Genomic DNA, 27,405 nt, shown 5'->3' with positions numbered 1-27,405 from the left:
TGTTTAGTAACATAGTTAATTTATTATTGAGTTTATTATAATTTTCATCAACTGTAAACTGTGGTGAGAGGATAGAGCACCAATTAACCTTCTGTAATTCTGTTTTTAATGACTGAGTGTTTTTCTCTGTAAACAAACGCTTAAATTGCCTATATTCATTAGGGTTATGTCCAATCTTTTGTATTGCATTGGGCACTATTATAGACACACTTTTGTGGTCTGAGAGACCAAGTTCATCAACATTTACTTTAAAGCTATCGGCATCAAAATTAGTAAATACAATATCTAAGCATTTGGCTGTGTTTTTCGAGACTCGAGTTGGTTCATTTACGTGTTGTTTGTAGTTAAAGGTTAACATAAGGTTTATGAGGTTTTTAGATAAATTCGACTTACTGAGAACGTCTATGTTTAGATCTCCGCCTATAATGACGTTTTTATTTTTATGTTTTGTCTCTATTAAATGTAAAAGTTGCTCTAATTTTTCAAAAAATATGTCAGGACTTCTCACACTATTTGGCCAGTAAATAACAATTATTATCATATTAGAGTTTGGTATTTCTATGGCACAAGTTTCAAATATATATTCAATTGATAATTTGTTAACATCTGCTAATTTTATATATTCTATATCTTCCCGAACAAGGATACATACACCTCCAGCTTCGTAATTTGTTCTACAGAAGTAACTAGATAAATTATAGCCTTCAATATGCAATAAACTAATCTTAGACGTAGTTATCCATGTCTCGGATATACATAATACATGTAAATTAGGTTTATCATCTATCACAGCCTCTACTAAATGTAACTTATTACTAATGCTACACATATTCTGGAAAAGTACTTCTAATTGACTTGGTTTAGGGACGAAAATTATTTGAACTTGATGCAATTGGGGTTGAAGATCTACAGTCCGGAGGCTGCACGCTCAGGTTTTGGGCACCTCTCTGTACGGCTTGCGATAACGGTGCTGCATGCGCAAGTACGGGTTTCGGTTTCTTTTGTTGCGTTGCTAGATGCCTAGTTGTCTGCTCCGTAACGTCTCGACCATTAATAATAAGTCTATTGTTCCGTATCACTGCTTTCTTTCCGTTTTGCCTTGCTTCTTGTAGCCTTAGCCTTAATGTTTGTCTTAAGTGCAAGCTTTCGGTATCTAGGAACTCTGATATATGCAGTCCTGTACTCTGTAAGTATCCTACATTATCTAGGATTTGCTTCTTTGTCCTTTTGCTAAGTAATTCGATCACTAATGGTCTTTTCGATGCTGCTCGTCCTATTCTATATAAGTCATCTATATATCCCGTGAGATCCATGCCGTAAAAGTCGTAAAATAGATGTAGAACTCTGTTGAGAAGCTCTGGCTCTGTTTCGCTCCAAATTTCTCCCAGGCCGTAGAGTACTATTTTCTTAGAGTTGTCCGAGGTATTTTTCGGGTTTATCTTACTAATTCCTTCAGATTGTATATAAGTGGTTGAGTTTGTATAGTTCAAATATTCTTTAGTAGCATCAGCGTATGACTTGGGGTGTTTCAGATGTTCTTCTAATAAATCAGTTTGCTTTTTCAATGAGGATAGCTCGGTTTCAAGGTGTTGCAGTTGGGTGTTTGGGTCAGCGTTCAGGTTGTGATGTGTCTTATTTTGTAAATCACGTATTTCGGACTGTAACTTCAGATTATCATTTTCTAGTAAGTAAATTTTTTGGCTTAAGTTACTTATTTTTTCGTTTATCTGTTTTTGCTCTTTAGATAGCTCATTAGTTTTTTGGGTTATTTCTAATTTAAATGATGTTATTATTTTATTTTTATGTTGGGTTATTTCTAATTTCGATTTTCTTGTTACGCGATAGACCCTCAGATTGTGGTAGTGGCGCCCCCTACGCAGTTTCGCGTAATATTCCCTATTTCTAGAAGAAATGTTACTAATACATATCATATTTTAATTATAAACTATGGAAGAAAATAATGTAATTGGTTAGAAACATCGTGAAACGAAATGTTCATGGTTCATATCTGTAGCCCCAAAAATATTACAAGTCCTCCCCCCCACCCCTCCCTAGTGTGGAGGGGGCTTGTAGTATTTTTCAAAAACCGTGGGTACGGTGACTGGAAAGTACTTTAGTCGGTCCCGGTTGATTACAATAGAAGGCAAATTGTAACATGTATAGATTCCTTAACAATCAGTTTGGCCAACAGAACCATTCACTCATTCATTCGATAGAAGCCGTTGAAGGGGTTCTGGGTGAGGGGGAAAAGGAAACGACTCTTGAATCGTTCGATCGATTCGCTCTCGTTCGCCAGCCGTGCACCCGAACGGACTGAACGGCGTCATTAACCCGACCCAGATAATATTTTTACTCACTTGATCTAGTATATTTTGCGTGTATCTGATATATTTTGATCTATTAATAATATAATACTGTTATTTGATGCAGTTATCTAGTTTATAAGGAAAAATCGTATCTCGATATATAACTACGTAGTAGGATTAGGTAATAGTCATACTACCTAAATTAATCGGTGGAGTCTTTAAAAGGAACATTAACTCAATAGTGATATAAATTAAGTAATAAGGAACTGTACGGACTCTCAAATTGTGGTTTATTCTTGTGCATAAGATAGAACCAGTCATTTCACTGACTTACGAAATGATGAGCCGCCATGTTGCCTCGGCACAACAGGGCGTGGCGCATTCGTGAAGCTGTATAAAAATAAACTGAAGTAAAATTTTGTCAGATCATCATGGTAAGTTACATTTGTATTACATTATTAGGAAAAATATAACTCATAGAAACTTGTATTATAGCTGTAGCGAAACTTGAGAACTACGCCATATTGATCGCATGAATGTTCTTGACGACCTCGTTTTATTTGGACTTTGGACTGTTCGTAATATACGTTGAAGTTGTAACATTGGGATTTTAGTTTAGTTTATGTCACTCATTAAAACAATTACCACGGTATATTAATAACCCACCGTGGCATCCACAGGCCTAAAACTATTTAAGTAAGATGACTCATCGATATTGACATGAAATGACGGACATGATTCTTTGTCCAATTTAATACAACGTTGATACTGCGCATAAATAGAAATCATGTTGCAATCTCGAACATTCAATTAAGCATAGATATTATTAAATAATTTGATTGCTTTGTGCAGTATATTTTTTTACTTGACCTCGGTCTATCCTCGTAAACGAATTCCACATCTAGTATCGGTTATTATTTAATATACAACTAGCTGTGTCCGCGCCTTCTCCCGCTTAGGATTAGATCTGTATCATTTCCCCTCAGCTCCAGGAAATGACATACAAATTTCATCAAAATCATTTTAGTAATTTAGCTGTGAACAGTGGTAGGTAATTGCGTTGGAATCGGAAATCTAATGAATGACCAAAATCAAAAAACCGTCATTGCTATAACTTTCGTGATGCATCTCTTTCGTTTTGCAAACAAGTGTCGTATCAATCCATTTGCGCAAAAACTACAGCCATGTGTTGCAGGTAAAATATGTGACGTTTTCAATCAAAAGTTACCACATTGTCGCTTACCATAAGCACGAAAATTGCTTGTATCCTTATACGAAAAACCTGTCAGAGCGTCCTTATGGCAAGCGACAATGTGGTACCTTTTGCTTGAAAACGACACGTATTTGTGAATAAATCGGACGTAGTTGTGCGAACGGGATAGGACCCCACAAGAATCATTTTGAAAATCTATCCATAGCGCATGAACACAGTGTGGATTGTCCCGTTTGGAGAACGACGTCCTCGGCCTTTTTCTCGCATAAAGATACCATAATGCTGGGGCCACACTAACCGGAAACGCGTTAATTCGACGGCGGAATTTTTATACGGCCACACTGGGATTATCGCGATAATCGACTGCGTTTCCCGTTAGTGTGGCCCGATTAAGCCGTTGACACTTGACTCGTCATTAGAAAGTTATGCTATAACCCACTGACACCGACAGCGGTATCATTATGTTGGGGCTTTTTGCATTTACCTAAGGTTCAAATCAAATTTCGATTGAATGTGCATTTTAGCTAGATTGAGAACACGGGTTTTACGGTGCATATTTGGTTACTGTTTAACAATTCTAATGTTTTTATTTTAACATATATTGCAAATTGATTTAGGTTTGACATTTATAGCTATTTAACTTGTAAAAGAGTAGCAATACAAATACTTATTCTGGCATATACGGCCAAATGTGTTCATGTGTTGCGCTGATCTTTAGCTTTGAATGCAAATACCGGCAATGAATCGTCATCATTACGCAGCGTTACTACGTACTACGTAGGCAAACAACACGCGAACGCCGCGCCGCGCCGCTTCGCTTCGCGTTCGCGATTTATTCGCTTACGTAAGACGCAGCGTTATTCTGTTTTTATACTGGTTAAAGATGCGTTGATATTGTATTTAAATGTTGTTGTGAGCGAAATTATGTTTTGGTAACAGTACAAATCTGCCATACTTGACGTTGCATTTGGCCTTGGCGTGCAGACAACGTATACGGGATTTATAAATTGTAAATAGCTTCCGCTCGTCTTTGTTAACTCTTTGAACGACACGCTTATCGTGAGCCTTGGCTGTATGTACGAAAGTTGATATTGGGCTTTAGCCGCGCGCGTCTATTAACGCCGTTAACGGTCATAGTCATAGGGTAGTCTTTGGTGGTCATAGGGTTAAATGTGACGTTTTAACCAAAAGGTATCACATTGTTGGTTGTCAATAAGGTTGATTTCAAATTGAATCCATATGGAAATAGCACCTTATTGACAACCGACAATAAGTACCCGTTTGGTTGAGAATGGCACAAATTATTATTATTATTAGATAAATTTGCAACATTGATAAAGTATTTAAGCAAGCAATTTTAGGAGAGATTTTTATTTCCGCGAACCACTAGTTCTTAACTCCATGATCAAGATCCGATTTTTTTAACGATCGCAGCGCCACCCGAGCTATTTTTTTTAAGGATGGGGTTTCGTCACTCTGTGACGATGTCACCCCCGCACCCGAGCTTGGTTTTGCACGTTTAAGGCTTGTGCACTCCGGGTGCGCGTGCGTTAACATACACGTGCGCGTTGTAATATGCAGATCCTTATGAGAGACGGCACACCGCTTGCATGACCTGTGCGTGTACGGCTCAAAAATGTTAGTGCACGTCTACGCACACGCAGCCGGTGTGCATTGGCCTTGAAGATAAAGGCCAATGCGGTGTGCCGTCTCTTACGCAGCGTACTACGTAGGCGAACAACACGCGAACGCGAAACGAAGCGATGCGGCGCGGGTTGAATAAATCCTTTGATAGGGCGATCTCGCCCTTCACACACCTTACTTAATTCAGTAAATGACGACAGAAAATCTAACATATAGCTGCGTCCCTGTCGTTAGCTATTGAGTTAATTAAGGTGTGTGAACCGTGTTTTAGCCAGGAATTATCGAAAATTTGCATGCCATTTGTTGCAATGTCTGTTGGACGAGGGATAACTGGGTAAAATAAAAATGAGCTATCAATGAACCATATGTTAATGTGGCAATTAGCTATTGTCCCTCGTCAACCTAATTGTCTCTAAGGGACGAGGTGTCCCTCGTCAACCTAATTGACATTGACAAATTAACAGGGGATTAAGGTAATCAATACAAAATAATTACATTAAATAAGTATCTATATAATTAATAATTAAGTGCAATTGTATATTGTGAGATAAATAAATCATATCATATCATATATTAATTGTCACTTATTAATCATCATTCTAACAAACTCAAATTTAACTGGGTTGCGTTTTTTATTGAAAAACACTTGAAAAACAAGTTGCAGGTAATATGTAACAATTATATTATGGCATATATTATGATCATTTATGTTCTTTTGGTTTAATAGTTAGTGTTTTTTTAATAGCGTTTTTCAATAAAAAGACGCAAAGATTTACCCTTTTTCTATTCTAATAAAAAAAAACGAAGTAGTCTCTATAGACAGACACCTTTGGTCTTCAGATCTGCTCAGTGTTATCATAATCATAGAGTAACTTATACTAGAGCGGTACTGTCATAGTAAATTTTGTAACCCCAGTAAATTCACTGCGTGTGTCGACCACTTTAAAACTAAAAATGAAGATTTATAAAAATATACGATAAAATGTATTTAAATATAGATAAATGATTTTTTTATTTGCATTATTTGTTTTTATGATTTTGACCCACGTTCTGTCACTGATATGCGTTAAAATTGTTAAATAACAAACGAAACCGTTAACGCCATCTATACGACAGTTGGTCAAAACTAGTAGCGCCCTCTGAACGAGAATCAAATTTTCTTGATTTTCGAGGCACGTTTTTTCCTTAGACTGTATCCATCTATTACGGAGTTATATCTATCTTTGTCATAATTATTGCGTTATCATTAGTCTACCATCTGCATAAGTGTATCAAATTAGAGCCCAATCGAATGTCGGGAAATGATTCAAATTAAGCTTCCAAGAAGAATTTAGTCAAACACCTGTAAAAGGGTAAAGTTTTCATTGCAACTAAAAAAAGTAAAGGGTCCTCAAAATAAATATAAGAAAAAAGGATTATTTTGGTATGCAACATCAACAATCACCAAATGAATGAGGTGTATCATCTAATTTTTTTTAGCATATTTTAAATATATTAAAAGTATCAAAGATTTTTTTAGTAGCGCAAGTATGATAGTGTTTTTGAAATGACTCTTCTACATGCGCTACACGCTTAGATATTTTGCTAAAATACTTGTAACATATCAACTTCATTATAAAATAAAGGTTTTGATGAAAATACAATAAAGATTTTAAAGATGTCACTTCGCTTTTGGACGGGTTCAGTCACCGGAAATAATATCTGCAACAACAAAGTTCGCAAATGTTTATTTTATATGCTCTTATGGCTCTACAAATATAGCAGATATTTTTACACGCTTTATTGTGTAACATATTATTGCATATCACTGTACAAAGTCCCAAATTAAGCGTTTAAATTATTGTCTTGAAATACGTCCACAAATGTTCCATCTATTTTCAGTTTTAATAAAGTTATAGAAGCACAACATTCACTTATATATTTGCCCTAACCAATTTAAAATCGGGTCAAATTCATGGATATTTTTCATGTATACAAATATTAATAGAAAATAAAAGCAGAATTAAAAACTAACAAATTAATTTTTTGTAATATTTTTTTATTTTTGAGTGGTCACACTTTTTTTTTATTTTTTTTTATGAAATAGGAGGCAAACTAGCAGACGGATAACCTGATATAAACTATTAACTGATATCGATGACATACGTATACGTAAAAAAATGGCCCTTAAGTCTTGGGTACTTTCTTTTGTATATTATTATGACATGACATTTCAATAATTCATAATGAAAAAGTTGAACACCAATAAAATCGAAGAAGTTTATTTTATATTCACAACCTAATTTTAAATCCTGTAAAATGCGTTCTAAATGCCCACATAAAAACAAATATTCCTACCTCATAACTCATTACCTTCAAATACGCAACATGAATTTAAAGCTCCAAACGACTTATTATTTTTACTGCCCTGTTTTAACAAACAAATTGACATTATCAAAGTAAATTTATAATAGTGGGGTAGTTAGGCTTTCTTTGATACTAAAAGAGCCAGTTGAACCTTAGGTAAGGGCATGAAGTGAGAACTTAAACAACATATGCCTATGGTCATATGGAATGACTGTAAAATACATTCTTAAGGGCCTGTTTCACAATGTCCAAGTAAAGTATTGGATAGCTAATTAACAAATAAATTAACTGCCAGATAAAATTTCCTGCAAAAAAAGCACTTTATCCAGCAGATAAAGCTTATTTGGAGATTGTGAAACGCCAACGATGATTTTATTCGTCAGATAAGTGGCAAGTAGCTTATTCAGGACTTTACTTGGACATTGTGAAACAGGCCCTAACAGTCGCAAACTACTACTACCTTCGTAGAACTAGTTGTTGATAACGACATTACTTTGTGACGCTATTTTGCAATATACTTAACATTTGTTTTTTTACAGCCACGCATAGACCCGATCCAATTATTAAATTGCCTCAGTGTACTCCTCTCTCCTGATGGTGGTATTAAAAGCAGAGATGAAGTTCAGAGGCTTGCCAAGTAAGTTTTCATTCCATTTATCTATTTTTTGGCACTTTCTTAATAATTTATACAATACATATTATTGCACACCTCAATAAAAGAAAACGGCAACACAAGTAGAGTTAAATAACAGGCGCTAAAAAGCGATCTCTTCCAGACAACCTTAAGGTAGCGGAAATTAATAACACAAACAATGTTAGTAGGTGTAACAAATGAAATGAAAGAAACCTATCACAAAATACACATAAAACAAACAAGTTAAAATACATACATATAGTTATTTAATAAGTGTTTTTTTTTTTCAGCCTTATGACAAAATTTTCAAAAAAATTGGTATCTAAGTGCATATATATTCAAATATTGAAATGTACAGAAACTGATTTATTGGGTTTATTTATGGGATCAGGAGGCTGGCGACTTGTTCACATGTGGCTAACAGAAAGTATAGTCGCCAAAAATTGGCCCTTAGTTCGAGAACTATTGGAGCTTTTGCTATTATGTCCTGTCGACATAGAACATTTAAAAACAAATAATTGCCCTAAACTCGTCAAAGAATTGTCCAAGGAGGGCAATCAATTTGGTAAGGTTTATATTTTTATATTTATTGTTAATTTAGTCAGTCTGAGCAGCTTTTACTATGGAACCAACCCCGAAATCACGATTTTTTTTATATTTTGTATGGGCAAAGAGAATATATAGGATAGAAGGGAATTGTCATAGTAAATTTTGTAGTCACAGTAAATTGACTGCCATCTATCACACACGATTAAAACTAAAAATATCAAAAAATGTATATATATATATATGGATATAGTACATTTCGATGCTAGTGCGGAGAGTAAGTCATTACTTCAGGAGTACCGAGATATCTTGCCACGAGCCGTAGGCGAGTGGCAAGACTCGGGACGAGTGAAGAACGACATATCCGCACGTGTATCGAACGACGTTTTTTAATACAGTTGCGAAAAAATAAGAAAAGCAACAAGTATTAAGGAATGTAATTCGAAACTTTTTATATTAATAATTCTGTGACATCACTGACATTGACATTATGAAGAGGTGTTTTTCTAGCTTTTATTTGACTAGAATAGATTTTGTTATTATTATTGGACCCACTTCAATGAGTTTTTTTTAAATGCATGTTCTATAAGACAGAAACAATTGTAAATATTAAAACATTGTACTATTATTACCTAAATATCGTTATTTACGATTATTTGTGTATCGTATATTTATAAAAACAATATCGAATGTTGCCTTTGGAAACTTAAAACATTCTTGCAGTAAGAAAATACGCCTCTTCTTTGACAGGCGTTCCGTTCCATTCAGACAACTTATTAAGAACGGTTTTTCAACATTAAAAAATAAACGTGTTATAATACTTATAATGATGAAGAGGTAAGTAATAAAATATGAAATATGCATATTTTTCGTATTCTTACATTAACAGTAGGTTTTTATGTTGATTACGACGTTTAAAGGCAACTAATATAAACACTCATCAATAAGTAGTCATGAATTGGAACAAAGTATAAATTTAAAAAAATTGGAAAGTAAAAAGCACTAGTTCGCGAAAACCAACTTTCCGCACGCTAAACAGCCACGAAAAGTAGCACTTTTTGAGCAACTGTATTAAAAAATTATTTTTTTATTTGTCTTTATTATTTTTATATGATTTTTGACCAATGTTCTTTCACTGATATGTGTTAAAATTGTAAAATAACAAACGAAACCCTCAACGCCATCTAAACGAGAATAGGCCAAAGGTTGGTATTCGTGGTAGCGCCATCTGTGCGAGAATCATATTTTCTTGGTTTCCGAGGCACGTTTTTTTCCTTAGACTTTATTCATCTTATACGGAGTTCTTTGGTATGCGAGTCTTATTATTATTTTTCGCGATTTCCGGGTTGGTCCGTCCGATAGCAAAAGTTGCTCAGTATGACCTATACAGGCTGGCTAAAAAATAAGTGCATTCCCGTTGCCTGGGAGGTTTTGGGATTATACTACGCAACTTTTACTATAGGACCAACCACGAAATCGCGAAAAAATTTACCCTCCCATACAAAATGGACCAGCCAAAATGTATGACACAGCCAAATTTTTTTTCGCGATTTGCGGTTTGGTCCCGTAGTAAAAGTTGCTCATTATAACCCCAAAACCTCCCTGGCGATGGGAATGCACTTATTTTTTGCCACCATGTATATTCACCCCGTAAATTATTGCAGGACTGCAGGTGACTGACTAAATTAACATCCTGTATGTACAGTCAAGGGCATAAATATATATACATTCCCAAAGTTTCAAAAAATGTGTACGCTCTTACACCTTAGACAATAAAGTCGTGTTCACATATTTTTGAGCCATCTGTCTGTATCGATGTTTTTGCCTTCGACTGTACAATGTTTCTGTAGAAAAAATATTTTTTTCTGTCGTTTGTAGAATATGGGCTAAATACACTAACAATGCTATCACGATTTAGTAATTTGTCCATTCCTAGTAAATTTCAAGTTTGAACTAGGCAGCACCTAGTTATTTCTAAAACTATTATAACTGTATATTTACCTAAAGCGGATTTTCCAGTTTCACGTGGCTTGATTGTATGCTTTACTTAATGTAATATGTTTTGTTGTAGCTATTCGAGCACTTGCTTCAAAACTAGTGGAGCAATGGCTTAAAACCGTAAAAGGTGAACCTGTTATACCTGTGCAATCTGCAGAGATCCCCCAAATAATATTAGACGCACAGAAAGAAATCAATACAGACTTAGCTATAAAAACTGACGTTCCCGACTTTGATAAAACAGATCAAGATGAATTAGAAATAAAGCCTGAAAACGTCAAGCAAGAATTATCTACTGAGAAAATAGAAATTAATGGACTTGACGACAATAAAGAAGTGTCAGACAAAAAAGAAACTTTGCCTGTTTTGAAAATTACATTAAAAGATGGAAAGCAAATATTATCACAATTAGATGACGCAGATAATAAAGTTGCCGAACAAACCTCGGATAAGGAGAAACCTAAAGATAAACACAAAAGCAAATCTAAAGAAAAAGGAAAATCGCATGATAGTAGTTCCAAATCCAGTTCCTCTAAACATTCGAGTAAATCTGTATCTTCTAGTGACAAACATAGAAATAGCAAATCAGATAGTCCTAGTCACCATAGCAGTAAGGATAGGTCTAAAGATAAAAGTAAACATTCTTCTCATAGTTCTAAGTCCAAAAGCGATAGCGGACACAGATCCTCTAGTGAAAAATCCAGCTCTTCCAGTAGCAAATCAAAAGAAGAACGTAGCAGCAAGTCATCGTCTGAGAAAAGCAAGAGTAAGGAGAAAACTAAAGATGACAAAAGTGAAAAGAAGAAGGAAAGCTCCGAAAAAACAAATGAAAAGTCTGATGAAAAACCAGGACCTCCATCTATTCATAAATTAGGCAAAATACCGAAATTGAGTGATGTTAAAAAAGAAAAACCTTCAATATCGATAGAAGTTAGAAAACCAGATGAACCTAAGCCTAAGACTGTAAAAACGTTTCATTCAAAATTTAGAAAGCATGGTCTTGAAGAAGAAGTTAAACCTCCGCCTAGTCGAGCTTCACTTTTGAATAAAAAGCCTCCTCCCCCTGCGTTACCACCCACAGTATCAATACCTAAAAGACCATCTCCAGTACATAACGAAACTCCACCAGAGAAAAAGCCAAAAACTGTCGAACCTGTTGAAAAGCCTGGCGCTATAAAATTGATACCACCTAAACCTAAACGTAAGTATCATTCTACTATTAACTGTATTGGTACATTATTCATTTGTTTTATTTTTGCAGGTTTCGCTCCGTGTCAAAGCAAAGTGCCTTCGAGTGTTATTAAATATTTAATTAGATATTTCGACAGTGGTAAGTCAATAATGTATAACATAAAGGGTTCCAAAGTGATATTTTTGTCTGTAAAGTATTTATTACAAATAAACGGTGATTTAATACTATTCTTTCGTTGAATATTGACCTGATTTGTTCAAAGACAAGCGTGAGGTGCATACGCTAGCCCGGCACGCGCCTTCATTGGTTCCGTGCAAGACTCGCTGCAGTGCTGTTGAGAACAACTGGTCTCTACGGCTGGAATCTACGGCTGTCAGACAACCAAGGTCCATATGAAAAGGAATAAAGCTACTATTACGATAGTTTTTGACATAGTGTACATTACATAATATGCGACTGGCATGGCATTGAAAGATATCGCTGAGTAACAAATATTGGCTGTATGTAAAAAAAATACTCTGAATTATTATAACTATTATAAGTAACAACTGTCTTGTGTCAAAAGGCTCCATACTATTTTCTTTTTCTAAACATGACTTAATTACGCGGTCCATAATTCTTACTAGTGCAAATGCTTCATTTACAAGAATTGTTGACCGTGTACAGACTTGATTTAGTATCAATACACATGCTAGAACACACCGAGTCATACGTCATACACAACTATCTATACAAGAATATTAGATGCCAAAAATCGTAATAAAGGGTGCTTAAAATAAAATTCCACTTAAGTATCCGGAGTTTCGAATTTGTGACAGCAACAGAACCAAATAAATAGTGATTATTAAACTGAATGCAATGTCAAAATTATAACAATTCTATTTTGAAAATTCAAAATAGGTCTTCAACGATAGTATGAAGAATCCATTTATTTATTCGTCAGTCTGTCATTTAATGAGTAACGCATGGACTTCAACTCTTATAAGGAAGCCAATAAGTATATCAGGTTTCGAAAGATTTTTATTTATGTCATGCTCTATACCGCGATTTCTCAAACTGGAGACATTGACATCGACTTAAGGCACTAATCAGCTATATGAGCTTATTAAACCCTGAATTTTATTGTAGGGTAGCACGCAAATTTGTCGTTTTTGTTGTTTTTATTTTGTTCTAACTGCAATTTACTAGTCTGATATCAAGGTAGAATTCGAGTTAGTCTATCATGCCAGTAGCTGTATTTATGAATAAGGTAAGGAGATGGCAACGCGACTGAAGAATCCTCTTTAAAGGGGCCCACAGACTATCAGTCCGCCGGACGATATCGGCCTGTCAGTTGTTCGGAACTGTCAAAATTTTGTTCTAACTGACAGGCCGATATCGTCCGGCGAACTGATAGTCAGTGGGCCCCTTAAGAAGTGTCCGGATCAACATTTACAATTACAATCTATGCGCGTCGTCTGAGGTAGCTTGACCGGAATTAAAATATTCTGCTGTACAAGGTCCTCAGTCTTAGATTGTGATGGTTTTGTTCATTCAAGGCCTTTATAAAACAGTCGCTTGATTTAGGTTGCTTTATATCTTCAATGATCCTCCGAGGTGACATGTTTATCTCTGGCTTGTCAGATACATTCGGTACCTATACTGAGAGGATACGTGATTTTAATAGATCCAGCTGTATTGAAGTAGGATTGCAAAGGCTAAATAGTATGAGAGTAGATCATGAATTATCAAAAATACACCATGGGGGCCGGTTTTTTTTTTTTTTGTAAACTGTTTTAAATTAGTTTTTTTATTTAAGAGCTCGGGAATGCGTTGTTAAATCTATCTCGTTCATGGGACCCACGGTGTATATGAACGAGAAGGTATATCCGTCGCTTTGTCGTTACAAGGTAAATGTTTTTTTTTTTAAAACCTTTCATATTTGATACTTTTAGCAGAATAAATGAATATATTGAGAACATAATTGGAAAATCCAATGAACAGTATTAAATAGTGATATGAAATAGTAGGACTTGTTGTTAGGCTTTGACGCTATTTCGAAGCAGCAGTGTATTGCGTACATAGTATAGGGACCGTGCATGTTGAAGGGTCTGCCATCTTGTTACTTAAATTGGAAACTTAAACATGACACTTCACGCCAAAGCAGGTGCTGCCCCCTACAGTGCACGCACGCTCCCTTGCGCATTGTTGGTTCTGCCATCTTGTGGTAAATCGGAAACTTACTTGACATTTACGCGCCAATAATCAAGGGGGACCCTCTACGTTCCCTATACGTAGTATAACTACTGGCGACAGTTTTGACGTCACGTCAGTAAGTGCGCCGTTTAAAATAAAGATAAGTAGAGATTGCGTGGTGATATTTCAGCACGCAATTATTACAAAAAAAACACCTGAAACATCATATTCCACTGGTACATCATGTTATATTTAAAAATTACTATTTATTTTTCCTTACAAAATAATTCAGTATGCTTCTCTATAAAATAATATACACGACCAAAATATGTATACACGACCTTATTGCCCATAAGGTAGTGTCTACATATTTTTGTCACTTTGTCCGTATCGATATTTTAGACGTTACTGTATCATCATTACTTTGTATTTATTAACCGACTTCAAGATTTCAAAAGGAGGAGGTTCTCAATTCGGTTGTTTTTTTTTTTCAAAACGCACTTGTTGACGCGACGTCACAATTGTCATACACAAGTGATGACTAGGTACGCAATGCATTGCTGCTCGAAAAATAATTATGCTCTTTTAATTAAGCTAAAATTATAAAAAAATCTTTGAATATCTAGTCACTGCATTAGTTACCTACGTCTTGTTTCATTTTGCAGTTGTATTAAAAATACACGCTGTATAAATTGTCCCACTTATAAAAACTTGGCCCACTGACTCTGCATTATAATATTTCTAATTATTATAGTTGAACCGTATAAAAAAATAAACGATCACTGACCATATGCCATACCAAAAGTGTGTACAGTGCATCTATAAGTAAATTGGGACATTGGCTGATTTGACCTCCATTAGACATAACCAAAAATCATGCATATGCTAATATCACTGGTGCAATTGATGACTACACTCTTAACTGCATTAAAGCCCAATTAATTATAATTAAATAAATCAATAAAATTAATAAACCTGAACTACTCGCCCACATCCATAGATATAAAAGCTAGCTGCAAAATAAAAGCGAATAGCATTTTTTAAAAATTATCAGTTAAAAGTTAATAAACATGTAGATATGTATAAAACTTGTTATTAATAAAATCATTAAATAAGATTAGACGATATACCTGCATATATATCTGAACAAAATAATTGAATCTAAATATAAAGCGTACAATCGCATTTTGGCTGTTCCCGCTGGTAGGCAATTAAGTATCTCTGTATATTAGGTTAATATAAATAAATGCCTACTGTGAAACCATACATAACATTTCTTAATATAGCAAGATTACGCTAAATCCGGGATTAACGAAAAAAATAGGTACGTAATAAGTGTAATAACCACACCTGCACCCGATACCCATGTATTGAGAAAATTCTATTATTACCTACTTGAAGACCTGACGTATGTATGTACATACATATAAGCAATTAAAATTAAATAAATAATCGATCCCTGGATATACAGTCAGTAATTGTTTGTGACAAACAAATAGCGATTTTTCAAAGTAGGGTTTATTCGACTCGCAATTCCACGCCACAACAAGGAATGTACGGGTAGTGACATCAACTTTGTATCTACTATTACTGAAACATTACAAACTGCTGTGGACCCTACTTTAAAGCATAAATTGTTGGGCAGCAAGTTAATTTGCAGCAGGTAAGGTAAACTATCCTATTGGCTGCAATCCACTATTTTTAGGCACACGCGGTTATCACACTGATGCGAATCCACACGTCGCTCCGTTGTGTAAGCGAGACAGCGCTAAGTATATAGGGATGTCCCGCACGCACACCGGAGCGGCGTGCGGATCTGTAACCAATGTGAAGATCAATCGCCATAACTCGTCATCGTAATGATACCATTGGGTAACGAAAGCCTATCTGATTTCGTTCCCTATCCGATTTCAGGAATTGGGTTATTATAAATTATCATTTCGAAGTGTGCAGGGTGTGTGACTGGTTAATCTAATTATTTTTGGATGTTAGAAGCTTAAACAAAGCTGTAAATTGAATAGTACCCGTACCATGAGTCATCGACAATGTCAAAACTGACATATACGCTAACGTCTACGTAATTTACTTTCCTCTCGCTCGCACTAATCTGCGAGTACGAGCGAGGCATACAATGTAAGGGATGTACCGAAAAAAAAAACAACTTCAAATTGAAAAATTGGCCAAGAGCGTGTCGGGCCATTCTCAGTGTAGGGTTCCGTAGTTACTATTCTGTCAGAATAGGCTAAACGGGGACTATTAGTAAGTATCATGTACACACAAGCAAAAGGGAGTATAAATATTTTCGCAGCGCTTTAAGTCTTTTTACTAAGAAGAGAAGATTTTCTGCAATAACTCAAAAACGGCTGGACCGATTATATTTGCTTAGTTTTCATTGAATGTATATATTAAGCTCTTGTTTTACGTTTTTTTTTATATTTTTTGGACCCATGGTTCAAAAGAGGGGGGAGACATTTCTGTCTGAGCGATTATTTCCGAAAATAATCACTTAATCAAAAAATGGTTGTTGTAGTCTATTCATTTTGAAAGACCTATCCAACGATATCCCACACTATTACATTATTATTATAAAAGCGAAAAAAAATTCTAAAAATCCATTTTGTATGAGAGGTACCCTAAAAAAATTATTTTACTACCGTTTCGGATTGGTTGATTTATTACCCATGACAAATTTCAGCTAAGTAACGATCACGAAGCAAAGCCTCGGACATACAGAAAGACTGACTACGGAACCCTAAAAAAAACCGGCCAAGTGCGAGTCAGACTCGCCCACCGAGGGTTCCGTACTCTTTAGTATTGGTTGTTATAGCGGCAACAAAAATACATCATCTGTGAAAATTTCAACTGTATAGCTATCACGGTTTATGAGATACAGCCTGGTGACAGACGGACAGCGGAGTCTTAGTAATAGGGTACGGAACCCTAAAAACTACTTGCTTGTTAAAAATTAATTTAAATATTTATCCGTTTTTTTTTTATTATTAAATTTTCTGTAGGAGTGCCTATTGCTTCTTCCTAGCGCACCATCCCAACACCTGCTGGAGCTTTAAGTTATTTGGCTGTTTTATCCTTCCCTTTTAAAACACTCTTGATTTGAGCCCATTAATAGTCGAGAGAACGGCACTGCAAGACGGTCTTACTTTGCTCTTCGTCTATTACAATGCGACTTATGCGACTTTTGTACGAAAGAAATTGTATGATTTTGACTTTGCCTAGAAATCAATAACGCAAATTTTCGGTTACTTTAGCTATCCTAACTTTTGTACGAATCTATATACTATGTTTGTTTATATTTTGTTTAGCCGCATATGTACCCCAATGTTTCGCGATAAATATTGACGGGCCTGCGGATGCGGGGGCGGGCGCAAATTCTATTACCAAACTTTCCGATTTGTCTAGGGGTCACTTGTTCCTAGAGGTTTGCCGCCGCTTCAAGGCCTCTGTTCAAGAGACAACGTACTTAATTAGTTATTATTAATTTTATTATGAAATGCAGAAAACTTCGAGGTAATTTTAAGGGTTTCGAAAGCAAGCATGGAGGATATTGAAATTTTTCTTCCATTTGGAAAAATACTTACCAAATTTCAGTGATCTCTTCTATTCACCGGTGTAAGGCGAGTAACGTCACATGGCATAAAACCAGAATTATTTTTATTGGAATATATAATATAATAATAAGACTTGACCGCGGTCATCTTGCTTAGAAATAAAATTACAGCCGTTTGAAATTTAGCTTTTTTTTTTTGGTAGAGCCATAAGTCCTTTAAGCCATAAGCCATAAGTTACGTTCTCGATAGCGTTTATGTCAGTGCCAAACTGGTGGTAGCCACATAGAAAACATAAGTACAGTCAGTTGCAACACCTAACAGCCTTAACAGCCAAACCTATATTTGATCAAACTATTCCTATTAGCAATGATAGGTAATTAAGGATGGTGACAAAATAATATTTAAGTGCGCTTACAACTGAATGTGCATTAAGTGCCTACTTAAGTGTACGTTATCATCGCTCCAGACAGACTTAAACAAAGTTAATATAATTATAACAATAGCACCACAGATGTGTATTCTAATATTTGAACAAGAACTGCGAATTTCTGTAAGATATATTTATAATTTCAATTAATTTAATATCACTTTCTCACGTATAAACACGACTGACTTTTGAAACAAGTGTGATTAATATTTTTTTAGGGACCCACAAGTTTTTAATGATACATGCTACCTATGGTGTAGTACTGTTTCAACCGAAGTATTGTAATCTTTAATTTAAACCATAATTAAAATGGGGATCATAATATTATGACCAAAATTCGAATCGGCCTCCTGACGAGCTGGTTTTACTTTCACTACAGACATAGATATCTAGGAACATAGTTGCATTTGTTTCGTTAAATTTTGAAACAAAACAAAATCTTTATTACATGTAATGTTAAAGTTAAAATGTAATGTTAAATACAAATAAACATGCATTAGAATTAATCTATAAAGAGGAAGAAGATTTCAGAGGCGTAATTCATTTAATTCAATTAATTCTCATTTATTGTTTGAGATTAGTATTCTCAAGATGACTATGTGAGCTGTAACTGAATGTAGGAAGTAGCAGATGCACTTGAAACAAGAGCCTTATATTCTATTATATAAAAAGCGTTTTTGCTAACTATGGATAGCTCATGGGATTTTAATCTGCTGAGTTGCTTACCAAATCTAACTAACCGAACCCAATTGGTAGAAGTGGGTGACTAGCAAGATTTAATTTTATTAAATAATTTTAATAAACAATGTAATATGTTCATACGTAGATGTAGACATACAATAGGTACAGTCAACCAATTTGATTTCTAAGGCCTCTATAGAACCTTGTCGCTTTAACTACTAGGTACCTAACCTAATACCTGACATGTATATCACTAAATAAGAACTGTCGTAGAAGATAACAAATTGATTCATTATGATTCGTTGACTGTACGTTTATAATACGGAGAAATATTACCTATGAATATCTCAGCTCTCAGCCCGCCTATCAGCCGTGGCATCAGAGTAAAAAAAGTAGAATGTTGTCTATACTCATGGACGAATTTAGAGGAACGCAAAAAAAAAGTTTAATTACTACATTATAGCACCTAAAGTAAGTAATATAAAAATTAGTAATAAATTTATTTTTTGCGTTGCTCTAATTGTCACTATGGACAATATATATTTTGATATTTTGCCTTAACTTTATTAATTTGATTATCAATTAAATTAACATGCTTACTTAGACCGACTCACATACAGGGTGGGCGCGAACAAATCCACGGTGTTCTGATATTACGCATAAAAAATGTCTTATCAGCATAGGTCGAATATTTAATTTCTGAAACTAAATTCAGTTTCGATCAGCCACTTTGTAAGCAGCGCCTGGTCGCTTTTCGGTAATAAATAACAACTGACAGCGAAAGGTGTATGATTGACATCTGATTGGAGAGAGATTTTTTACTTGGTAATATGACTAATATGGTTCAAGAAATATCTTGTAAACTACGGGTTTTTCTCATTTACCTACACGAAAAGTGGGGTGGTATTTTTTTTTCAAGTGAATATTTTTGAAAATCGTTCCGAAAGAAAAAATGTCCCTCCCCCCTCCCTCACTTTTAAACCACATGTCCATAAAATATTAAAAAAACCGGCCAAGTGCGAGTCGGACTCGCGTTTCAAGGGTTCCGTACATTACACAATTTAAACAATGTATTTTATATGTGAAACGTGAGTGAAATGTCTTATAAAAAACACGTCAGGGGTCGGATCAAAAACTAAGTAATTAAGTCCGACTCACGCTTGACTGCACATTTCTAATAGGTTTTCCAGTCATCTATAGGTAAAGAACTATTTTGTGTATTTTTTTCAAAATTTTAGGCCAGTAGTTTCGGAGATAAAGGGGGGGAATGGTCATTTTTTTTTTAAATATTTTCTAAACTATATATTTTAAAATTACAAAAAAATATATTTCAGATTCTTACAATGAGCTCTTTCATTTGATATGTAACACAATATAGTTTGAAAAACTTTAATTTTAAATTTTCTCATTTACCCCCCAAAACTGGCCCCCATGTTTAAAATTTATTTGTTTACGTTACATGTCCGTCTTTGGGTCACAAACTTACATATGTGTACCAAATTCCAACTTAATTGGTCCAGTAGTTTCGGAGAACGGACAGACAGACAGACGCACGAGTGATCCTATAAGGGTTCCGTTTTTTTCCTTTTGAGGTACGGAACCCTAAAAATCGTGAAAGTGATCAGTTAAGCCGTTTTTGACTTATCGCAAACTACTACTACCCCCGTTGAAGACAGTCTATTGTGATGTGACGGACGGGTAAATACGGAAACCTACACTGAGCATGGCCCGACATGCTATTGGCCAGTCTTTATCTTATGTCTGTAGTCTATTTTTGTTGCATACCGACACCCTTCAGCGTGCAATCCCAAAGGCTTGATCAATTTAAAATAGTTCACCGTGGTTTTAGTGATCAAATTTTGTGAAAACTGAAAGTTGGTGATTTATAGGCTTCCGTATTCATCTAAGAACTCTTATAGTTTCGCCTTGTCCGTCTGTCTGTCCGTCCGCGGCTTTGCTCCGTGATCGTTAGTGCTAGAAAGCTGCAATTTGGCATGGATACATATGTAAATCATGCATGGCGACAGAACGGTACAATAAAATCTGCAAAATTTTTAGGGTACCTGCCATACAAAATGTTTGATTTTTTAATTTTTTTTCGCTTTACCTAACCCAATGGTGTGGGGTATCGTTAGATTGGTCTTTTAAAATGAATAAGGGTCTTCAACAACCATTTTTTGATAATGTAAACATTTTCGGAAATAATCACTGCAAAAGAAAAAAAATGAGTCCCGTCCCCGCCCCTCTTAACTTTTGAACCATGTGTATGGGTCCAAGAAATATGAAAAAAATCGTAAAACAAAAGCTTAACAAATACTTTCAATGAAAACAATGGAGTATAGATAGCGAACATGTTCGGTCCAGTCCCGTTTTCGAGTTTTTGCAAAAAGTCTTCTCATCTTAGTTAAAAGACGTACAAAGCGCTGCGAAGGTACTCCCTTATGCTTGTAATATATACATGATACTTACTAATTAATAGCCCCCCATTTAGCCTATTCTAACAGAATGGTAACTACGGAACCCACCCTACACTGACCATGGCCCGACATGCTCTTGGCAGATTTTTTACTATGTACTACCTACTTACCTAGTTTTTTTTTGGGTTATGTAATTATTTAATATTTAAATACTTCATTGTGGATGGGCGTTTTCTAAAATAAATATTGAAAACCTAATTCTCACAGATCCTAGTGTTTTTGGGTTCTTTCAACTCGGTATCACTAGCATATTAAATCCTTATAATAAAAACCGTCCAAGTGCGAGTCGGACTCGCGCACGAAGGGTTCCGTGCCATTGAGCAAAAAACGGCCAAAAAATCACGTTTGTTGTATGGGAGCCCCACTTAAATATTTATTTTATTCTGTTTTTAGTATTTGTTGTTACAGCGGCAACAGAAATACATCATCTGTGAAAATTTCAACTGTCTAGCTATCGGTTTATGAGATACAGCCTGGTGACGGACAGACAGCGGAGTCTTAGTAATAGGGTCCCGTTTTTACCCTTTGGGTACGGAACCCTAAAAAATGTCCTAAGAATTTGTATGAAAATTGTACATTCCACTACGTCACGCACATACAAATGAAAAAAAAAATCAGACTAAATGTTACGTAATGGAATGGACATCTTTTTTAACGCATTCACTGCGTGGCCTAGGAACAAACTTGTATGACGGTGAACGCACATGTGCGTTGTGGGCAGTGAATGTGTTAATGGTAGGATGGAGAATGCTGTCGATTCTGAGTAGAATGAGCCCAAGAATGTCCAGATTTTTAAGAATCAGGTTTCACAGTCTACTTCAAAGATAAGTTTACACTTTTCGCCTTATTACAAAGGCGTAAGGTTGAAAAGAGTAAACATCTCTTTGACGTCCACTGTACCTTTTCGATTACAGATCGGTCACATTTTTCATGGCTTTTAACAATTATTGTATATCTATAATTAGGAATAATCTATCACTCCTAGTTCTTATTTAGCAATTTTTTGTTTTTACTATTATTTGCGGTATCGGATGTAAAATTTCGAGCCGTAAAAGAGTATAACCGGCCGTCGAAATTAAAAATGCCTGGGCAAAAAGTTTGTTTCCTACTTGTGTTTATTTATATTATTTTACCAAATTTTATGCCTTAAGTATATTTTTATTATATAAGCAAAAAAAAAATAGAAAATCTAATTCGCTTATTTAACGCCGTCCCTTCTTATTTATGTATTCATACTTTAATATGGAGGTATTGCACAACATTTTTATTTACTATTAATCTATTAACCTTTTTATTTACCTGTAAGTAATACCATGTCCAAGCACCGGGCCAAATAAAACTTACTTGGCAAATTTCATCAAAATCGGTGCAGTTCCTAGTTTACCGATGAAAAGGTACCAAATAGGTAGTATATTTTTATATTTATATTTATACATGGATATAAATATATAGAAAGCATCATATTTATACACAGGAGCACTATATACCTACCGACTAGTTAGTGACTAGCTAGATCATTCGATCGAGCAGCAAAAAATAATCACGCTACGTTTTAGGGTTCCGTACCCAAGGGTAAAAACGGTGATGATGCATTTCTGTTGCCGCTATAACAACAAATACTAAAAACAGAGTAAAATAAATATTTAAGTGGGGCTCCCATACAACAAACGTGATTTTGTTGCCGTTTTCTGCGTAATAGTACGAAACCCTTCGTGCGCGAGTCCGACTCGCACTTGGCCGGTTTTTGTATTCACTTTAGAAGTATAATGGTTTTTGCAGAGCGAGCTTATGACCATCATGAGCTGCCTAGGTACCTATCTACTCTCTAATATTTTTTGCCAGCACTGGGAATTTATCAGAATAGACTAATATAACTTGACCCATCGGTACGTTTCTATTAACATCGGAGTCAAACTCCACCTGTGTTAGTGGTTAGCCTTCTGAATATCAGTTAGAAAGCTACGTTTAAAGTATGCCGAGTCCCTGTTCCGTATCTGTACTTGATTGCTACAGCCGTGAGCTCATCTTGTAGTTTTTAGGGTTTCGTACCCTTAGGGTAAATACGGGACCCTATTACTAAGACTCCGCTGTCTATCTGTCCGTCTGTCACCAGGCTGTATCTCATGAACCGTGATGGCTAGACAGTTGAAATTTTCACAGATGATATATTTCTGTTGCCGCGCGCTATAAAAACAAATACTAAAAACAGAATAAAATAAATATTTAAGTGGGGCTCCCATACAACAAACGTGATTTTTTGCCGTTTTTTGCGTAATGGTACGGAACCCTTCGTGCGCGAGTCCGACTAGCACTTGGCCGGTTTTTTTCGTATTACTTAACTACTTTTGCGTCATTAAAGGTCAAAGTTTTCCTTGTCCGCCTATGGCCATATTTATATTACTTCGTAAAGGCTGTCCTTACGGGCACTACGAAGTGGGACCAGAAAATTGGTACGCAAATGGCGTTTGTGCCCAAATTTCGTTGGTGCGCATGTTCGCTCGGCGTTAAATGAACGCGCCTTTACTTTTGAAACCTTTGCCTATGGCTCGACCGCTATTCACTTTGCAAATTGGTTAACTACATGTCATATTAAAAAAATATTAGTTCGTAATACAAAATGAAAGGACAACCACAAGTTTGTTTTGCCTAGCTTATTATGAGTTTCGTATTCAAAACGAGCTTTGTTTCTAGGCTTTAATATACTGAGGCCATACGGCTATTCGACTTTGTTAGTGCATGTATATCTAGATATAAAATGTTCAAAGGAGATCGTTTACCTACTTGTAACACCAAACGCAAGAGCAATGAAAACTGTTCACTAGAAATTTCCATACACGAAGTGACCTGCTGATATTGTTCTTGAGAGTTGTTTTGTATGCGTAGGACACCTACGGAAGAGTTCTACAGCGACTACCTACTTAATATTATATTCCTCGACCACCGAGCGATGTAAACAGAAACGAGACAGCCAAAGTGGCCAAACTTATTGCGACACTTCTTTGTTAGGTACCTACATATTAAGTGTACATAAGGATATGTTGCAATTTATTTGACTTCTTTGGCTATACATACCTAACAATCATGAGTATCATGACCCATAAATAAATCGACACTTTATATTCTATAAGGACTTGTCCACATGCTGACCTTATTATACGTATAGTCAGCAAAACTATTAGCTTAGCACCTATGCATACAAATACGTATGCATAGGTGCTAAGCTAATAGTTTTGCTGTTCGTATTTTAATGTACATCTGTTGGATTTAGACACGCTGGCCCGTCTTGCCGCGACTCGCGGGAAAAAGACAGACTAAAAGTTACGCTTATCACTGCAAGATAAGCTAACTGTACTGGCCTATTATACGTCACTGATAAGTCTACGTGCCAACCTCCGTAACGTAGATCGTGTTTACGGATTAGTATAAGGTTCATACACTGTGGCAAATATCAATTCACGGATACATGACGATGTAGGTGCGAGTAGTACTAAAATAATAAGTACCTACTCAATTTAATAATTGTATGACGTCGTCGAATTTGTTTTGTTGGAAATTCCCTTCGGTCCATTTTGACATTATTACGGCATAATTTGGCTTATACACCGACAGAAACTGACAATAATTTGGTGAAAACAAATGAATGGATAACGCTCGAAATAATATTGATAAAGAGTAAATAACAAACTTGTTTCTGATTTAAAGCTTGAAAATTTTCTGTACCTATACTCACATACTTTACGTCATGTAAGCAGCAGGTATTAAACTCAGATATACGACATACTTTCATCATGTAAGCAGCAGGTATTAAACTCAGATATACTTACATTAATTTGCCGCTACGCATTCCTTTCCCTCAATAATAACTTACAAATAGGTATATTATGTTTTGCAATGAGTAAATGGCATGAATTGTGTATAATTATGGACCCATATGTTATACATTGTTGTCTTAAGAAGGTTTAAGCTATATGCCAAAGGACATGAGACTATTGCTTAGGTGTTTATTAATTGCTGCGTTTTTGATTTTTTTTAAATTAATAGGGCATAAATAATTATATATACATTCCCAAAGGTTCAAAAATATATGTACGCTCTTACACCTTAGACAATAAAGTTGTGTTCACATATTTTTGAGCCATTTGTCTGTATCGATATTTTTGTCTTTGACTGTACCTTCATTTCGGAACTGTCAGAGTCGACTTGTACCAAGTCGATAGGCTTTCGTAGTACGGATTTACGGAACACTATTAAATATCTATATTTTTCGTTGTTACAGCTATCCTGTTATTGGAGAGCGACATGTTTATGGATGCCCTTAATGCATCAGCAACTAACAAAAAGGAGCCAAAGAAGAGAAAACGACGTACCAGCGGTTCTAAAGATGGAAATGCGCCCACTGATGGCTCCCCATCGCATACTCCAAATTCCGTTACCAGTCCAACAAGCGAAAACAAATCTGTGCCGCCTAAGTTTTATCAGGATACTTTGGATACGGAAGAGGATAAAGATAAACCAAGCGATAAGGATACCGATATTAGCAATGACAACAAAGACTCGTCGGATAAAGAAGCTGAGGAATCCATGGACACCGCGGAACCGCACACTGTGACGATGAACGGTTTAAAGGGTGTTTTATGTTATCACAAGAGGAAAGGTCCCAAGAAGAGCATAAAGTGGAAACCAGAAGCTGAATTAGAAGAGATTCAATACTTTGAGCTGGATGAAACGGAAAGGGTTAATGTTACTAAGACGTTTACAGATATGAAATATCTGGAAAGGATACATGAAAGAGACGCTTTCCAAAAGGGAAGGAATCTTAGTAGTGAAGATCTTATGGAGGAGAAAACAAGCTGGAAACCACTAATGCCTATTGATACGAAAGGACAAGTGCATGTTGACCATGGGAAAAATAGCAAAGAAAAAGACATTCAAGCTATTCGGCAGAAAGGTACATTACAACCCCTTTACTTCCATAAATCGATGATACCTGATTCTCCATTAGAACCTGACACCGAAACGCATACATACTCGGAACCAACTACTATTCCTTTAGAAGATGTTACTGGTAATCAAGATACTACCAGTGACTTCAGAAACATGCCGTGGCCAGAACCTAAAGGCAATGCTCCTCCAGTATCGAGTAGCAATATTAATATGCCAGCAATGTTCCCGAGTAATATGACACAGTTCCCGAACGGCTTTCCACCTGCACCCTTCCCAGGCGCGCCTGGATTTCAAGGACCGCCTGGAATGGGGCCTGGCGATTGGCAAAACGGTGTGCCGCCTCAAATGATGCCAAATGGTATGCCCCCTGGAATACCACCGGGAGCGCTCGCGCCAGGAGCGATGCCTCCAGCAAATATGCCGCCAGGTATAATGATGACTCCTGAAAACATGATGATGACTCCAGAAATGTTTGTAGGCGGCCCGAATGGCATGTTCCCTCCTGGAATGGTCCCAGATGGGTTCAATATGCAGCCGAATATGTTTCCTCCCGATTTCAACATGACTGGTCCACAGGGACCTCCCCCTGGCGCTGATGGATTTTCTGGTCCAGGAAATTTCCGTGGTTCTATGAGAGGCCGTGGTTCCAGCGGTCACTGGCGTGGCAAAAACTCAGGCAACTGGGACGGGCCCCCAAGGGGCAGGGGTGGGCATTCTCGTGGAAGCAAAAGGCCTGTTTGTATATATTTTCAAAGAAAAGGATCCTGTAGACAAGGCGACAACTGCACGTTTTTACATCCTGGTGTTAATTGTCCATATTAAACTTAAGTAATGCTACTGTTGTGTAATTATAATTAGCTTTAAAACCTATTTTGGACTCGATAAATTATTAAAAGTATATATTGTCGAGTAAAATGAAGATAAGTTAGGTAATTGATTTGTAAAGACTGGTAATTATATTTTAATTGTAAATTTGTACATAAAATAGGATAGCTTTTATATAAAACGGTGCAAATAAAAGTTGCAAATTGAATTAATATTTGTACTTGCTATTTTTTCTTCCTAACCTGAACGAGAAAAGTACCATAAATCAGGGTTGTTTAAAGTCGAGGGCGACTGTTTGATACCTTCACCTTTTTAGCGGAAGCCGCTCGACCCCAATTTCAAAGGAATACCGCAAATCGATGTACAGGTTAGCCGTTTAGCACACGCATACTAGAGGTCGAAACAAAATTTTTGACCCGCAGTTCCTAAAA

General features: G+C 35.9%; 1 protein-coding gene across 1 annotated transcript; it reads left to right on the top strand.

Moving 5' to 3' along the window:
* Positions 1 to 2,272: 2,272 nt before the first annotated feature.
* LOC134740958 (serine/threonine-protein phosphatase 1 regulatory subunit 10) lies at positions 2,273 to 27,194 on the top strand. Its single transcript, XM_063673633.1, has 5 exons — positions 2,273 to 2,740; positions 8,049 to 8,146; positions 8,434 to 8,708; positions 10,761 to 11,888; positions 25,482 to 27,194. Exons 1-5 carry the CDS (start codon positions 2,738 to 2,740, stop codon positions 26,969 to 26,971), a joined length of 2,994 nt encoding a protein of 997 aa, XP_063529703.1. The 5' UTR covers positions 2,273 to 2,737; the 3' UTR covers positions 26,972 to 27,194.
* The last annotated feature ends 211 nt before the right edge of the window (positions 27,195 to 27,405 follow it).

Source organism: Cydia strobilella, chromosome 4 (genome assembly GCF_947568885.1).
Source record: "Cydia strobilella chromosome 4, ilCydStro3.1, whole genome shotgun sequence".
In the NCBI taxonomy this organism is placed as follows: domain Eukaryota; kingdom Metazoa; phylum Arthropoda; class Insecta; order Lepidoptera; family Tortricidae; genus Cydia; species Cydia strobilella.
Note: the sequence above shows the minus strand (reverse complement) of the source record. Positions and strands in the feature narration are given on the sequence as shown.